We start from the raw sequence: 17,732 nt of genomic DNA, 5'->3' as shown, positions 1-17,732 counted from the left end.
CGTACCAGTCAGCACCGGAAACGTAAGCCTCTTATCTAGTAAAATTCCAAGATATTTGGCGATTATGCTAGAGTGAAGGGGGCTGCCATCTATCCCGACTGCTGTAGCCTTGCAACGCCTCATTGTGAAGTTGACCACCTGGCGCTTCGAGGCATTGAGCTTGATGTTCCACCTGCGTGCCCAGCTCTTAATCAAGTGGATGTATTCCTTAGCCCCGTCAGTGGCTTCGAACTTACAGTGGGCGGAGTAAAATATTAACACGTCATCGGCAAATGTGACCATCAAGTGTTTGCCTGGGGTGGCAAACATATATAGATCATCTGGAGTGGGGATGTCTTCCGTGTACAAATTGTAGAGAAACGGGCCCCGTACGCTGTCTTGGGGACACCTGCCTTCATATTGGGAACAGAAGAGATTGCTGTCCTGACTTGACTTCGAACTTTCGCTCCATTAGATAAGAGCGCAGAAGTAGAAAGAAGTGGGGGGGGGGGAAGAATCATGTTGATTTTCTGGAGCAACCCATCAATCCAGACTAGGTCGAAGGCCTGCATAACGCCTACATAAACTCCATAGCAATAGTCTTTGTCGTCATAAGCCTTTAGAATATGGTTAATCACTTTGTGAACCTGTTCAACAGCGCCATGATCCATAAGCATTGCAAGTCGGGAAACAATAAGTCTTTCCCAGACCTTCGACAAGGAAGGCAGGAGACTGATCGGCCGATGTGACTCAGGGACTCCGGCTTGCCAGACTTAAGGATACTCGCTAACTTCCACTGGGCAGGGAAGTGTTGCGTCTTTAATATGGCGTTGAAGATCAACGTTATAAAAAGGCATTGGCGCGCATTGGCTGGGCCTTCAGAGTGTTCTGGCATATTCCATCATGGCCTGGTATTTTTATTGCTGGCATGTGCGACAGCGTTGGGCTGGCTGCCGCCCCCAACCTGAGGAGTCGCTGAGGCAGGCAAGTTCTCTTCTTGGGCTGAGCTTATCTCCTTGGCCTCAGATTCGTTGGTCGTTATTGGGTGGTGCCAAGAGAGCATATCGATTGTATGCATGTATTTGAAGTGAACTAGTGTCAGTCTCGTTCTGTTTTCGCTGCGCGGCAGGTGGGGACCTGCTGTTTAAGACTTTGCGCTTATCGTTTTTTTTTTTTCGCCTGTGATTGAATCAGGCAAGCAGCAGTTGCGGCGGGTGAATTGTGTTTGACGATGACTATTATATGCACTAGGGCGTCAACGGGGTCTCTATTCACACTAGCACCAGCATGTGGACTGCTGCCGAGGTATTCGGAGACCATTAAAGGGTAGGAAGATGAAACTGCAACATCAGTGCGGAGAATGTATTGGCAGCTGTTGCTAAGTGGCTGTTAGGCATTGAGGTGCTCCGCGGCGTAGCGGAGTCAGCATGTAACCACTCGGTTACAAAGAAACGTCCTATTGACATAATTTATCTTCCTCAAGGCTCGCGTCAGAATTAGAAAGTAACTTCCTTAAAGCACACAATATCCAAAAGTAAATATTAAATGAAGTAAGATCAAATAGAAATTTCGCAGTTGGAGATAAATTCTTCGCAAGATCCAGTAGCAGGCTCTGAAATAAAACACTTACACGTTTGTACAATGAGGTAACAGTAGATGCAGACTAGGGAACCACAGTCTTAATAAAGGAGAGAACGATCTGATAATGTGAGATAGCTAACATAAATTTTCTTTCTTATGGACACTTCAGGATCGGGACTTTCCTACTTCTCACGTTGGCAACTCGAATGCGGAAATGACAAGCTAAAAAGAGGAAGTGAGGAATAATTTTTCTCTGTCTCTGTCTCTGTAAATACAGGACCATCAACCATGGGCAGGCTAGAAACATAATCTATTTCGCACCGTTTAAAAGGCTTGGACTTCGGACTTTGATGACTTTGAAAGACTTGTTTGTTGGGGAGGCGTCAGATAAATACTCCTCAATTGTTGGAAGAAAAATAAGTGGTTATTTGGTAGTGACACTTTATTAGAAACTTTCGGCTGCATAAAATGAACATTATAGTAGAAGAGTTTCTTCATATTTTTTTGGTTGGAGTTATAGAGGTGAAGTGGAGACCGTGAGGAGAGTGCTGAGCGTATTCGGGATCGTGTGAGTCTCTCTCACTGAGTGAATCTCTCTCACTGAGCGACTCTCTCTAACTGAGTGAGGCTCTGTCAATGCTACGTTAAGACTAGCATTGAACTGGCATCAACAAGACTAAAAATAACACAACAGGAACTCATTCAATAAGAAAATAGACAAAAATAAAACGTCAAAAAAAATATAAGAATGAAAGAATAATTAATTAAACTAGCAGACGCAGCTAATATTCGAATGGAATATTTAAAAAAAGAACCCAATGAATATCAAACACTTATACGACTTATAAACATTAAATTCAAGGAAAAGGATATTGATTTCGGAACTTAAAACTTTAATGCTATCTGTTACACTTACAAAGATTGAATTTATTTACCCAGCAATAGTAATAAAACATAACCATCACTGACTTGATGGAAGTAGATCAAATCAAGATTTTATTAAATAATAATTCGTGTTTACTTTTTATTGAATATGTAAAAATATAAGAAAAAAAAATGCCCGGTAGAGCACGATAACAATATTCCCAACAATGCCGACGAAAATGTCAAAACCTTTTACCGTAACTGCAACAACTTTCTGCAAAAGATTATTGTATAAGATGTGCACTCGGCCAAGCCATACCGAGTCACTCGCGGTCATCGATGACGGCGGCATCATCATAAATGAAAAAACCGCCATGAGCATAATTAGTGATAACAAGAAAAAAATAGTTTTTGCGCCGGCTTGCTCATCGGTTCTCGAGGGCAATTCCATCCCTGGCTACACTTAACATCTGTAGAAAGCGGTCTTTTACAAAACTGCAGGTGGCTCTAGACAGGAGTTCCCGACTAGGAAATACCATGAACCCCCTTCTACCAAGACCAAATGCAGTTCGTTTGCTTAAACAGTAATAAAAATATTATTATATAAAAAAAATGGTCCCTCAATACGGCTAAAACCCGTAACAGACCGCATAAGCCACAGCCTCTACTTGGCGGCGACACCAATTATTAATTTTCCTCTAAAAATAAGAAGGATACTGAACAAAATACACGAAGAGATTTCGTTTATGGCAAACTTATCACTAAGCTATTGGCGCAGCCTGACAGCGTTAAATTTTTGTGAAACGAAATAAATAATTGTTCGTGATCAATTAAAGAGAGGCTTATCCATTTTGCACAGTATCACAAATAAATCGAACGTATTTCAATTTCTAAGATTCGCTTTCCACAAAAGAACTTGGCGTCTCTGGACAATTCAACCAACGAACAAATCCAATTCCGTCGCTGTAAAACACTTTGATTTTCGTAACAACTAAATTAAATACTTAAAAACTTGAATACTGGGAAAATCTCATGTTGCTGCACTTCGATCAATGAATAAATAAGCGACCAACATATAAACCAATTAATACTACAAATACGGAACGTGCCAACCTTTGAAGGAGATCTTATAACCCTGGATCCATTTATCAAAAACATTGATTATCTGCTTCAACTGTACTCTACTCACAATGGACGACAATGCATCATATTCGTGGCAATTGGGCTCCATATCCCGGGGATGCCCAGAAGGTACTACAAATGCTGCAAATCAACGATTGACCCAGACTTAGGCAAGTTCTAAACTGAGAATACAATACGCAAACAACCGTGGAAGACCTTGGAACTACTGCAAAGATTCTATAATACTACTTATCAGGTGGTAATTTACATAAATGTTGTAATGAGGCCGAGGCTAAGATAATAATTATAACTAATAAGTTAGAATAAGTAGGGAATTTAGATTGTGCCAAATTGTACACAAGCGCAATAAATAACACTTTTAAAAATTTAATACATAGGAAGCTACCTATAGACTTTTTATGTCACTCGCAAAATATAATATTTAGACTATTTCAAAAATAATAAGTAAAATAAGTAGCACACTTTGAAGACAGTTGTAATAATAACCATAATATCAAAATTCTAACAATGTTATCAATTAAAGACGAAAAACGAAACCTCAATTTAGTAACAATCATGAAAGCCACAAATTTTCATAAGACCGTTCGAAGGTGCAAACGGCTCAAGAATTCAAACAGAATTTGCAGCACGCACAAATAAATAATCCTTTAAATCAAAATATCAGTACAGGTAGACCAAATAAATCGTACAAGCGTTTGCGAGAAAATGTTAGTGGCTTCTAAAGAATGTAGGTTGATAGACATTAAACATATCATACCATAAGGTTACCGTTTCGGTTTCGAGCAACAAGTCGAAAAGCAAAGCAAGCATAGCCAGATGCCTTGTTGTAGTCCTTTATGAAAAGTACCAAAAGAGGCAGACGCCTCAGAAAAGATAAATTCAGGATCAAACGTCATTAAAATTAATGATAAATTTCCCATTTCCGATTAGGAAGAGTCTTTTATTTCACAGCAATTTTTTATAATATTTTTTTTAATTTACCTACTTCACTTTCACTGTTATTATGCAAACAACTTAAATTAAACTTATATGAGTATTTACTTATTATGATTTCCCAGCCGCGTAATTTAGTTTTCAGCCTGTATATTTATAACGTCCCCGACTTTGGGCACTCCTAGATCTTTTTCCAAATCGGAAGTATGCACGTACCAGGGGCATCCGACAGATTGCGGAGCGTTTTTGCTTGTTACATCCCGATTTTTGCAAAGCAAGATTTTGCAGAAATCCCGTATACTTGAATTCCATAACGCCAGGCGGGAGCTATGCAGGCTTTGAAGATTTTGAAGATTTTTTAAGGATAACGCATCGCTACTATTAAGAAGCCATTTAAGTTTGTTTAATCTGTTTTACAATGCTCCTGTAATACTTGCGATGTTTTTGCTAAACGTGAAACGCCTGTCTAAGGGCACTCCTTAATATGTTTAGCTGTTGTGGTGCGTCAATAATTGACCGCGCAAGAAAACTCCTGGACATACCAATTATTTAAATGTATACCAATGTTCCAGCGTTTGTGGCGGTATTGCTGCAGGACATCAGTAGCTTTATAGACACATCTTTGCTAGGAACTTTTCTAGTCTTAAGTCCTGCTATGTGGTGATATTGGAGCAACTGACTTAACTGTCCTGGACTCTCCAGCGTAACTTTAACTTTCTGTTCATGCTTGCCCAGCTTGTATTAAATGGCTTGAAAAGTACCTCTAAGTATTTGGCGAACACTTCAGTGGGATCCGTCATGCTAGCTGATGGGAAATTTCTGAGTCACTCCACAGGGAGTGACTTGAAGACTCACTTGGAGAAACATTTTCCAAAAAACGGGTGGTTTCCTTTTGTCTGTACATCTCCAGCAGATTTTTGACCCGGATAGACACCCTGCGGTAAACCCTGCCCACAGTTGGATTTCCGGCAAGACAGTTATGCCTTCTAATCCTTTACTTTATTCCCACAACGTGACTTGTGTTGACCAAGTCACGAGATTTTCGCTCTGCACTGTCACTTTTTGGCTGTTGCACCAGCACTGGCAAGCTTTTTATTGTTCACTGTGTTAGTGAGCGAATTAAAAGCTCTCACGAAAGATCTAAAGCTCTCACAGAGAGTTTTTTCTTTTTAGTTCAAGCAAGAAAACCGACACGTGTTTACCTGCATTTATTATTTCCTTAAAAAGGCGATCTAGCACTACATCCGAGCTGCTCCAGTGGCAGCATTCATGGGATTTGCTCTGGGTCGATAAGAATCGATATTGAAATCCTGCTTGAAAGAGACATGAAAAATATTTTATTCGCCCTAGTTGATCAAGAATATCTTTTATCCTTGCGTGTTGTATGTTCTAGTCGTCATCTTTCGAACACGGAATCTGGTAAAAGTTTCTTCTGAAACCGACGGTTTATTTTTTTGATTAATAAATTTTCTACTTGAGGTTTTATTCTGTAGGAGCGTGTGGAATTCTATAATTACTGATGTATAAGTTAACATATGACCCTCGCGATCGAAAGCGAGCACTTGCGTTTTGGAAATAGCAAGTGTGGGAAAATCGAGAAAAACATATGTATGAAACTTTTTGTTTACCCTCCAATCAACCGATCAAACACAATTTCAATTTTCATACCCTGAAACAATATAAAACAAGTAAGAGGTTCTAGTTGGGAGCTCCCGACTAGGGGATACCCTTAACCCTCTTATTCCAACACCAAATAAATTAATAAAACAAGTAAGAGGTTCTAGTCGGAAGCTCCCGACTAGGGGATACCCAGAACCCTCTTATTCCAACACCAAATGAATTAATAAAAAAAAGTTCCCTTGGCAGGGCTCGAATTTGCAACTGACCGCATTACTTACTGTCGACTCTACTCAATAGCCACACCAGCAACGAAAAAAATAATAATACTTTCACCGGTAGGGCTCGAACTCGCGACAGACCGCACCACTTGCTATGCCCCTACTCAGCAGCCACACCAACAATTAAGTACTTATGATAAAAAAAGGACCTAAAATAACATTACAGAAAAAAGTCGCAATTACCATGCTGTTAGAATACGAAGCAGACGCGCATGAATGTGTGCGTGTACATGTATACAGAAATTCTTAAAGCTGCTGCCCCATTCAATTGTAAGAGGTTCTAGTCGGGAGCTCCCGACTAGGGGATACCCTGAACCCTGTTTTTCCAACACCAAATAAATTATTAAAAAAAAAGTTCCCTTGGCATGGCTCGAATTTGCAACTGACCGCATTTCTTACTGTCGAATCTACTCAACAGCCACACCAGCAAAAAAAAAATAATAATACTTTCCCCGGTAGGGCTCGAACTCCGTAGACGACAAAAAAAATGTTTATATCTATTGGACACATTCTTAACTTTTCCTTTTTTGTCTGGTCCCCATAAAATCAAAACAAAATCGAATCTGCACATAAACGTTTTTTATTGGCGTTTGGTGCTACTCCAATATGTCCGAAAGACGTATCGAATATGTTCCCTTCAAGTAACACTTATACTGCTATTGTTCCAATCAAAACAGCACAATCAAAGTATATTCTAAATATCTGTTCTCATGATCGACTTGTTCAAATAGGTACACAGTTATGACGATATCGACTCAACCATATATACCTTATATTGAGAGATGAGTCTCCTTGTGCGTGTTTTAAATATATTCCGAATTTTTTTAATTTACATTTTTCAAATATTTTACTGAATTGTTTATTATTTTATTATACATGCAGTCTTTTTTAACTACGTTTCTCACTCGGTAAATATTTTAATTTAATTGTATTTTTACTACATCATTTTAAAACAATTTATACTAATACTAATTTTCCCAAATACTCTGACAACAGTTAACTACATGCTGTGGAGAGGAAGACTTATGTTTCATGAAAAAACCTTGTACTTGAGCTGGACTAACTGCACGAGATGAAGCGATAAGTTTTTGAGCAAATTCTACAGATTTTAAAGTTTCATTTTCACCAAAAAAGTTTTTAAACATTTCTTCAAGTTGATATTGGCTGCAATATCCTATATATTCTTTTAAATCTATTCGACCAGGTCGAATTAATGCGGGATCCAAACGATCTATATAATTAGTCGTCATAAAAACGATGCGCGCTTCGGTAGATGCAACGCCATCTAGGCAGTTAAGCAATCCACTAAATGTTATCCTGTTTAAACCATCATACGCAGATTTTTGTTGTAATGTAGATTCTCGAGACACAAAGGCAGCATCAATGTCTTCAAGTAATATTATTGTTTGTTCTGGAGCTACATTTAAAAGATGATTTAATCTATCATCAGTAAGCCCCCTTTCTGATAAATTAAGCAAACAGATTCCATATTCTAACTCTCCCGCCAAGGCAGTAATAAAACTTGATTTACCACATCCTGGTGGTCCATATAACAAGTAGCCCCTACGGTAAGGAATTCCACGAGTTGTATACCACAATGAATTTGAAATGAAATCATTGCAATCAGCAATAATTTTTTCGGATATCCCAAGGTCTAACACAACTGAAGTCGTAGGTCTACGTCTTCGAGGATGCCCAAATGGTCTCCATTCAGAACCCATAGCTGTATACATGAGTGTTTTTCCTTCTGTAGCCTCTAATGCTAGCTGACGCGCTTCTTCTAGGATATCAAAATATATTTGCTTATTGTTACCAAACGCTGTCAATGTTACGGATTCCCAAGGAACACCCATTTGTATATCTAATGTCTGCTGTTCTCTCGTCCTCTCAACTTGAATCCAATTATTTTTGTACCGAAATACGTGTTTCCCAAGACTAGGAATAAAATGGTAGCTTGTTTTAACCTGACCGTTGTCGTTTTGTAAAAACGATGTTTCTACACTTAAATGCTGAGTTTTTTTAGCTCCCTTAACGGTTATCCATTTTAATAGCCATTGATACGACTTATCTCTACATGGTACTTCTAATGTTATCATTAAATGTCGACGAAATAAAATTGAGGCGCCTTGTAGACCTTTTCTAAGGATTGCTGCGCTGGCACCAACTCCAAATAAACCAAAACCCGCTCCAAAGTATGGATTTGTGGAAAGATTAGACAGCAACTCCGTCCAGGTCATCTTATCTTAAATGACAAAAGAAAATTATTTATATAACACTTAATTTAATTAAAATATACATTCATATATTAGTTTTAAACAGGAGCAAAAATCAAATTGTGGAAAAAAAGTTTCGCTGTAAATTGTACTATCGAAATACCTAACCTTGAACCCACACATAAATGACGACTCAACAAAATTGTAGATTTCTCAAATGATGATTGAGGAACCGTTGTTTGTCAAGTTTTGCACTTGTTTTAGCCCTAACTTATCGGTTTTGGATGTTTCATCAAGATGTTGAGATTGCCTCATCTACTCCCCCTGCAATGCAGCGAATAAGTTGAAAAATTGTGTGCGAACTTCACGGCCACCACGAGTCGGGCCTGTGTCATCTCGTAGGAAAATGTGACTACATGTTTTGATATCCTTTTGTACGAAATTTTCGGTTAAAGTTTGGTGTGATGTATTACAGGCTCCAGCTGGGACATCGTTGAACCTAATACTCTATAAACATCAAGATGAGTAACGCCATACAACAAAATGCTGATTGCAGCTGGATTTTTTGAAAATGTAATCTCAGCTTCGGCTCTATGATGGCCAGGCAAGCAATTATGTTTGTATGTGTAAAAACATTCACATGTGAATAAAAATTTGAGAACGGTCGTGTTCAGAGCCGTAAATAACAACACATTTATTCATATTTTGATGTATGCAAGCACAATTCACATACAAACATAGGTGCTGACGCAAGAACTTCTTTCCAGCATAAACTGTACACTAGCCTATTTTCTGAAGATGGGTTTTGCACAAGGTGTGCTTTGTGATATTATTTAACATTTAAATTTGCCTTTGAAATTTCTCAATAGTATCTAGGGTAATATATTATTCCCATAAAGCATTCATATTATGGATAAAGGAAAAACTAACATGAGTCGATCGTAAATATAAAACTTTTTCGCTTAATGTACTTCAAAAACGGAACGACGCAGAGCCCCATCTATCTTCGTTGCTCATGTCAGCATCAACAAGCACCGACTTCATATGTATATGGCGATTGATGAATTCACTTTCGATGTACTCTTCGGAAGGTTTGCATTCTTTCTAAGATACTATATGGACTTGTGAGTGGTATGGTCGTATTATATATTTGAATCGCTTTTTATGCAGGTTGAACTTTTGAAACATTACTTTGGTGTGCCTGTTGACTTTGGAATTTGTGTTTCTAGACGAAACGTTTATTAATGAGTTTTTTTTTTAGCTCGCTTATCTAGGTGCGACAAAGTTATGAATAGATTTTAAAACTTGCTTACAGTAGCTGAATGTGGTAGTACAACAACGCCCTTGATTCGTCCAGCTGGATTTGTTTTCACAAGATTGTGCTGAATATCCGTTATATATTCGCTGAAAAAGCTGAGCTGTCGAGTTATCTTTGGTATGGTTTTGACTGTATGCTGCTGAGAAGCAATGGTGAGTGGTGCAACTGCGTTTTTGTTCTTCTTGGCTACCATGTGTAAGGGGCTTACTCATTGGCTGTTGTTTGGACTACAAATGCCCTACATAAACATGTAATAAAATTTCCGCTTTGCTATTGCTAATTTTTCAGGGGTTACCCGACTCGCTTTTGATACCAAGGGCCGGTTCTTTGTGAAGACGATCGCTATATTCGCGTAGAAGTAACACGAAATGGTCGCTGCTTACTGGAGAAACAGTGTGTAATTGTTCTAACTGCACGTCGTGCCCCTTATCTACGGCTTTGTAAACCTATCCGTAAGAAGCTTTTCTGTAGAAAACCAGCTTCTATAATTTGTTTCGCAAAATCAATCCATTTTGACTGTAGTAATTTTTAATTGGAGTTCCGTTTGCTGCGTACAGATTCTGGGCTAAGGGGCCACGAGCTCTGGCAGGTAAAATAAATAAAAATAATTGCATTTATCCAATTTGCATAGCCACTGACTAAGTTGCGAATAATCAACGATTAGTAGCCCCTACTTTGTCCGCCATCCCGGATGGAGTAGCTTTGAGTTTTCCTCATTTCTGGATACCGATTGAAGTCTTATCCATTCCTTGCGTAAATTTTCGATTCCAGCATTAAGTTTGGCGTTGTTAAAGTCGTTTTACAGTGCGCATACCGTTGAGTGGCGCTGAGCTTTCAATATTTTGTCGACCGGGTGCTCCTTGTAAAATGATGGCGGCTTGACGCATACCCGAAAAATTTCACTTTAGGCTGAGCATGCGATGTACTATTTGCTTTCTTATTTATAACTTGTCAATCTTATTCATTGCAATTAAATGATTACATAAATCTGACATCTAGTTTGAACGAGTCGCGTGGGGAACTGAGGTCTGTCTATGAGACTGCCACAAGTACAATAGTATCATTATTAACTAAGTCGCCATTTGTTGAACCTAAAACCACCCAATGAATAAGTCCAGATAGCCTAATATTTCAATGAGTGGAACTTTATTGTTTGACAATCACCAATTTTTTTATTCAACCTCTTTTGTTTTATCAGTAACATAAGCTAGATTACTTTTGCGGTTACATATATTGAAAAACAACATTATAAATGGTAAACAAGCAAGAGTGCTCAAGTCTTTTACCAACAAAATATGCATCTCGTTCTACGCGCTAGTTTTTTGGTTTGCGCTAGTAGCATTAAAACAAACAACTAACCATTACTTTCTTACTTACATTACGACTCTACTAAAGAAGCACGCAGGCAAAAAAAAATAAATAAATTGTTTCCCCGGTAGGGCTCGAACTTGCGATAGACCGCACCAGTTGATATGCCTCTACTCAACAGCCACACCAATAGCAGCATAGAAAACAATTGCAATTGCAATGCTGTTAATAGAATTCGAAGCAAACGCGCATGAATGTGTGTGTTTACATGTATACAGAAATTCTTGGAATTTGCGCTAGCTGCCCCATCCAATAGCGCAGCAAAACATAACTTTGGTTTTTTCTTAACCGATCTTAATGAAATATTCTACAGTATATCATAGTACCATAGAATATTGGTGTATAATTGTGGCTTAAATTGGTGGGCAATATAAGTTGGGCTATTCACTTGATTTATAGCTATGAGGTGGTAGCGGGGAGGTGGCGATATATACAAAATGAAAGATACTTGATATATATATAATTTTCGAGAAGCAACACATCAAGTTTGGTGACTCTAGCTCTTTATTTTTACTGCTTAAAAAAGCAGGATGTCGATATCGATTTTTATTGATTGCTTGGAAACGGAATAAGTTATCGATCATCGGAAGCAAACTCGATCTGCGGATGCATTAGGAGGCTCTCTAGCCCTTATAGGTTCTGATATCCTTGCGTTCTTACATTAGGACAGACAGACAAATGGATATGGCCAGATCGACTAGACTATGGATTCTGATTAAGAATATATATACTTTATGAGGTCGGAAATGCTTCCTTCTGCCTGTCACATACTTTTGGACACCCTTTTTACCCATAACTTCATTCAATGATATATCGGCAAGGCGAAGATTTTATGCCCTGGTAGAAGTGAGGTTTGCAGAAGTGAGTTTTGTGAGGCTCGTAAATGCTAAGTTTGATGAAAATATCTTGGAAAATAAAATCCCTGCTATATTGTGCTGTATCTATCGATCTTTTTTATGACAGCTATATTATATAGTGGTGCGATGTTGATGTGATTTTGCATATACATATATAAGGATCATAGTAAAATCATAAATGCCGACATGGGTCAAGATGTTTTGATAAACAAAAATGTTGTTCATAAAAGAACCTACTATTCAACCGATCGTTCCTATGGCAGCTGTATGACAAAATAGCCCGATGTTGATTAGATTGTTCATATGTATATATGAGGAGCATAGTGAAACTATTAAACGAGTCAAGATATCTCGATAAATAAAAAATTCTGTCTACACGAGCCTCATTTTCGACTGACCGTTTCAATGCAGCTATAGAATTATATATAGATTATTATATCCTGTACAAGGGTATGAAAACTGAACCTTAATAGGAGCACATACACACAGCACGGTATTTAATACAATCAGAATTGAAATTTTCTATTTGTGTGTATGGATTTGAGTTTATGTATACACATCTATACAGTTCTTGTGCTTTGCGTTTGCAGCCATGTGGCTTGTTAATATTGCCATATGTATTCTTTAATACCTTCTGTAGTTCTTAACTGACATTGCTGAAATTTTCAGAAGACCTTCCTGTGCAATAAAATATTCTCTAAAGGACAACGGTAAAAAATCGGGGCTTAATAAAGTGGATAGTTCCACTTGACTTATTTATTCGATAAACAGCTATTGGTTGAGGCGGAGGTGTCGTTATCTATAAAATGTAAGATACTTAATTTGTATATTATATTATATATATTACTAGCGGATATAGCTCGGCACTGCCCGTGCCACGTATAAAATAAATGTTCCCAAAAAGCTTTGAAAATGATTTTGAAACTGATCGGACGGTAAACAAACAACTTTCATACAAACATTTTCCGCCAATTTACCACTGTTGTGGGTGGAATTTCCTAAATCGTTTGAACACGTATTCATAAAGTTTTCATGTAGGGCTTTGAAAATAATTTTGAAGCAAATCCAAAAAAAATTAAAACGTCACCAAAAAATCGTTGAATTGCACGTTTTACACAGAATGCTTTGATCCTGCGAAAAATGTGAAACAGGTCTCAAATGATTTTTCTTATGGATCCTTGGAAATAAATTTAAGCGCGAAATGTCACCCACCAAATCTTTGACCCCTATTTCCACCAAGGAGGAATGGATTTAGCAAAAAGTGCGTTTGAGGAAGGATCTTTGAAAAGAATTTTGAGGCCGATCCGATGGTTAACAAAAAAGTTTCATACCAACGTTTTTCGCTAATTAACCACTGTTGTGGGTGGAATTTCCCAAATCGCTGAAACACGTATTTATTAAGTTCTTTTATAGAGCTTTGAAAATAAGTTTGAAGCGAATTGGACACCACTTAAAACTTCGCCCAAAAACTTTTTGAATCGCATTTCTACCGAAGGAGTTTAGATTTTGCGAAAAATGTGAAACACGTTTCAAATGATTTTTCATATAGATCCTTGAAAATTAATTTAAGGGCGAAACGTCATCCACCAAATCTTTGACCTCCATTTCCACCAAGGAGGCCAAAGTTTCACCATACTTGCGGGTGGAATTTCCCGAAATCCCGTCTTAACGTGCACTTTCATCACATAAGGTAACTACAGTGAAAATTTGAGCTTCCTAGTTCTTACGGTTTGGGCTGTGCGTTGATCACCAATCAACCAGTCAGTCAGTCAGGACAAACAGTTTTATATATAGAGATAGAAACTATACATCTAATTTGGTGACTTGCTCTTCGATTTAAGAGCTTTTCTAAAAAACCGGCTTACGACATCGATTTGTATAGACCGCCTCGGCTATTGATGGGGTCGCAGAAGCTTAACTCTGCCTGTCGCGTACGTTTGCACTATACCATTATACCCTTTTTACCGACTTTAAGATGGGTGCAATGATTAAAAGATTTGCGTTAAGATTTGATGGTGACATTTGATGTGTTCTTCTATGGCCGCTTCTTTAGGATTGCATACAGTAACTGTGAATATGTATAAATATGCACATTTAAGTACATAAACATATTTTTTGGGTTTTCATTCATTACCAATTACCTCTAAATATCAACAACTTTTACTGTCAGTTCAATAATTTATACTTGATTAAGTAATAATAGTGGATTTGTAATAATAGTAGAGATGATCGATATTAATTTAAACCATTTCAGTTATCGAGTATTTAGAAGTAACTAATTACTGCTTTTTCACATTCTAAAGTAACAGTTACAAAATTCAACGTATAACATGGGCCGATGGTGTAGGATCTACTGTTTGGTGGTTATTAACGCTGAAAATTTGAGTACTGTGTATCTGATGTGTACAATAAAATATAATCGCTATAACAATTGAACTATAGCAATTGTATATGCATGTATGTACATGTATACAACATTTTCTGCGTATTGCGCTGTCGGTTACGTGTCTTGCTAACAGAACCACACGCTTACTCTATCAACGTCTGTGTTTTTTAACCGATCTTGATGATATTCGTACAACCTATTGTGCTGTAGAATACTCGTTTACTCACATAAATCACATGAGCACAAAAATAGGGACTCAAATAAGATTCTTGCTCCGTATATAATCTTCCAACAGCTTCATGTCAAAACCTTAAGTGCTAAGAGTTTGCTTCTTATCGATATTTTATAACCTTTACGACATAAAGGCTTTTAAGAAAATTTATTTATTGCAAAAAAATCTACAGTTTAATTCCACAAGCATGCGGGTTAAAAAAGTTACCCTTGTCAAAAGCCATTATTAAATAGGACCCTACAAAATTGTGGAAGTAATATGAGTATGTACCATTTTTCAGCGTCATGTGAACTGCTTTCCCTTAGGCCACCTTTGCATTGTCTAGTTGTTAAGAACGCTCAAGGGACAAAAAGTTCGACACCTGTCTTATTTATATAATTTATATATAAAGATATATATATAGACATAACCAAGGCTAATTTAGACAGTCAGATGAGTAACGCCATGAAACCAAATGTTACTATGCAGTTTGTATTTCACAAAATTGAGAACGAAAACGAAATTGTTATTGGTGCGCTCTCACAGACTAAATAGCTTCTTAGCACCGTCGTAATGAGTGCTGTGTCAGCAATTATGTTTGCATGTGCATGAGTGTACATACATAAAATCATATATGTATGTGTTGTTCCTCACTGCAGTGGCTGTTAAATGTGGCTATTCCCCTCAAAGGGGATATAGAACGTGTACTGGTGTCTTCTATATAAGAGCCTACATATTGAATAACATGTCTGCAGTAATTAAATAGTCCGAATATTATAATAATGGTTAACATGTATATACTACGATGTTCTGGTTCTGCGTTCCAAAATGTATGCTTATGTATACTCAAAGTTTGATAAAGTACCTTTTACTTATGTTCTTATCGATTAATTGTTTTGTAAATTCAAATAACCCAGCACTAATACAATTTGATTGTCATCATTGAATATACTGAATTGAATTGACTTCGTATTGGCTAAATCATCATGGTATAAATCGCAATTTTTATTTTAATATTATAAAACATGTTTTTAATTTCAGTTTCGGAATCAATATGATAGTGATGTTACCGTTTGGAGTCCTCAGGGTCGCTTACATCAAGTCGAATACGCTGTAGCTGCCGTTAAACTCGGAACTGCAACTGTTGGCTTAAAAAATCGTGACTATGCCGTTCTTGTAGCGCTATCAAAGCCGCCATCTGAGTTGTCGGCTTCTCAACGTAAATTAATTCCAATTGATGATCATTTGGGCATATCAATTGCGGGCATTACAGCTGATGCGCGGGTGTTAAGCAAATACCTGAGATCCGAGTGTTTAAGCTATAAACATTCTTATGAATCTGCGTTTCCTGTTTCTCGATTAATTACCAATTTGGGTAACAAAATGCAAACGACAACTCAACGCTACGACCGTCGACCATATGGAGTGGGTTTACTTATTGCCGGATATGATGAGAAGGGACCGCATATTTATCAAGTAGAACCTTCTGCAAACTTTTTTAATTGTGTGGCTATGACTATTGGATCTCGATCACAAAGTGCACGCACTTATTTGGAGCGCAATCTGTCAGATTTCATTAACTGTTCCAAAGACGAAATTATTTGTCATGGCATTCATGCGATTCGTAGTTCATTACCAAATGATGAACTGCTAAGCAAAGATGACGGCGCATCTCAATTGGTAAAATATATTTTTATTAAACTAAAATTACTTTTACATTTTTAAATATTTTTTTTTGTGCAGAATATTACTATTGCAATTGTTGGCAAAGATCAACCGTTCAAGATACTCAATGAGGAAGAAAATATTTTTTACCTAAATATGGCTAAAAAGAGAGGTGCATCAAGTATAATATCAAAACCTGAGGGAGATGATGATGACAATTCTTCACCTGGCGATGAACCTGGACCGTCAACTCGACGGGACCCAATAGTCGCAGTTGCTACAATGGAAAACCAATAATGTAATCGAAATACTGTTTAAATTAGAACTTCCAATAAAGAAGGCCAGTGCCTGGAAGACTGGGACAAGATGTGTTTTAGTAAAGAAACAAGTCGCCCATATATCCATATAGTATAGTATATACATATATACAGCCTGTATATACATATATAGTATATATATATGTGCGTATAGTATGTTAACAGTATGTCAAGAAATTGTTTTGACAAAGCAAACAATTCATATTTGCCAGAGCAATATGCAATTTAAAGCACATACTTTTAGTGTTTTAATGTCTTTTATATTTTTCTTAGAACTTATTAAAAAAAATCCATATTTAGATCCATTGGTCCAAGCAATTTTTAAAAATAAAATTGAAAAAGTATCGATTTCCAATGGTGTTAAGAAATTGTTTTGATAAAACGTTGTAAACCTACAATACTTATGGAAATAAGTAAAAATAAAACACGCTAATACTTTGTATGACGGCCCTTCGCAGCACATACAGCCTGCAATCGCCGGTTTATAGACTTTACCAGGTTATCCATATTATAGGTTTCAGGAATCTTTATCCATTCTTCAAGAATAGCAGCTTTCAATTCGTCGCGAGATTTCGGACTCCTCATTGCCATTTTTTTCTTTAAAAAGGACCAAACATTTTCAATTAGATTTAAGTCTGGACTCTGTGGTGGAGTGTCCAATACTTTTTTACAATTGTATAGCAACCACATCTTCACCATATGAGTCTCATGCTTGATATCCTCATTATCTTGATAAAATTTGAAATTTGGTCTGTTGCCATCAAAAAACCCAAATTTATGAGCGCTACTTATTAAATGAGTCTTTAATATTTCCAAATATTTTGCAGCATCCATAGTGCTTTCAATAAAGACCAGGTCACCAACGCCCTTACTTGATATGCAGCCCCATACCATTACGGAAAGTTTTTCACACTTTACCGTCGGCATTATGTTTAAAGGCTTCCGCCAGACTCTGGATGGTGCATCATTATAAAGAAGCATAATTTCAGTTTCGTCACA

The 17,732-nt window shown here is 37.3% G+C and overlaps 2 protein-coding genes across 4 annotated transcripts; one reads left to right on the top strand and one right to left on the bottom strand.

The window, feature by feature from the left end:
* Positions 1-6,977: 6,977 nt before the first annotated feature.
* On the bottom strand, positions 6,978-14,370 carry LOC115763944 (mitochondrial chaperone BCS1). 3 transcript variants are annotated; one of them, XM_030706739.1, is made up of 3 exons: positions 14,296-14,370; positions 14,020-14,222; positions 6,978-8,640 (listed from the first exon to the last, which is right to left on the bottom strand). In XM_030706739.1, exon 3 carries the CDS (start codon positions 8,633-8,635, stop codon positions 7,367-7,369), a length of 1,269 nt encoding a protein of 422 aa, XP_030562599.1. In that variant the 5' UTR covers positions 8,636-8,640; positions 14,020-14,222; positions 14,296-14,370; the 3' UTR covers positions 6,978-7,366. The 3 variants fall into 3 exon arrangements, with proteins under 3 accessions (XP_030562599.1, XP_030562598.1, XP_030562597.1); XM_030706738.1 differs by lacking the exon at positions 14,020-14,222 and having other exon boundaries at positions 14,296-14,364; XM_030706737.1 differs by lacking the exons at positions 14,020-14,222; positions 14,296-14,370 and adding an exon at positions 9,925-10,428.
* Positions 14,371-15,662: 1,292 nt separating this feature from the next.
* On the top strand, positions 15,663-16,778 carry LOC115763927 (proteasome subunit alpha type-1). The gene is made up of 3 exons (XM_030706718.1): positions 15,663-15,740; positions 15,793-16,431; positions 16,495-16,778. The coding sequence occupies exons 1-3, from the start codon at positions 15,738-15,740 to the stop codon at positions 16,711-16,713; spliced, it is 861 nt and encodes a 286-aa protein (XP_030562578.1). The 5' UTR covers positions 15,663-15,737; the 3' UTR covers positions 16,714-16,778.
* The last annotated feature ends 954 nt before the right edge of the window (positions 16,779-17,732 follow it).

Source organism: Drosophila novamexicana, unplaced genomic scaffold (genome assembly GCF_003285875.2).
Source record: "Drosophila novamexicana strain 15010-1031.04,08,12 unplaced genomic scaffold, DnovRS2.1 tig00000796-arrow-arrow-pilon, whole genome shotgun sequence".
In the NCBI taxonomy this organism is placed as follows: domain Eukaryota; kingdom Metazoa; phylum Arthropoda; class Insecta; order Diptera; family Drosophilidae; genus Drosophila; species Drosophila novamexicana.
This window is presented reverse-complemented; position numbering and strand designations above follow the sequence as displayed.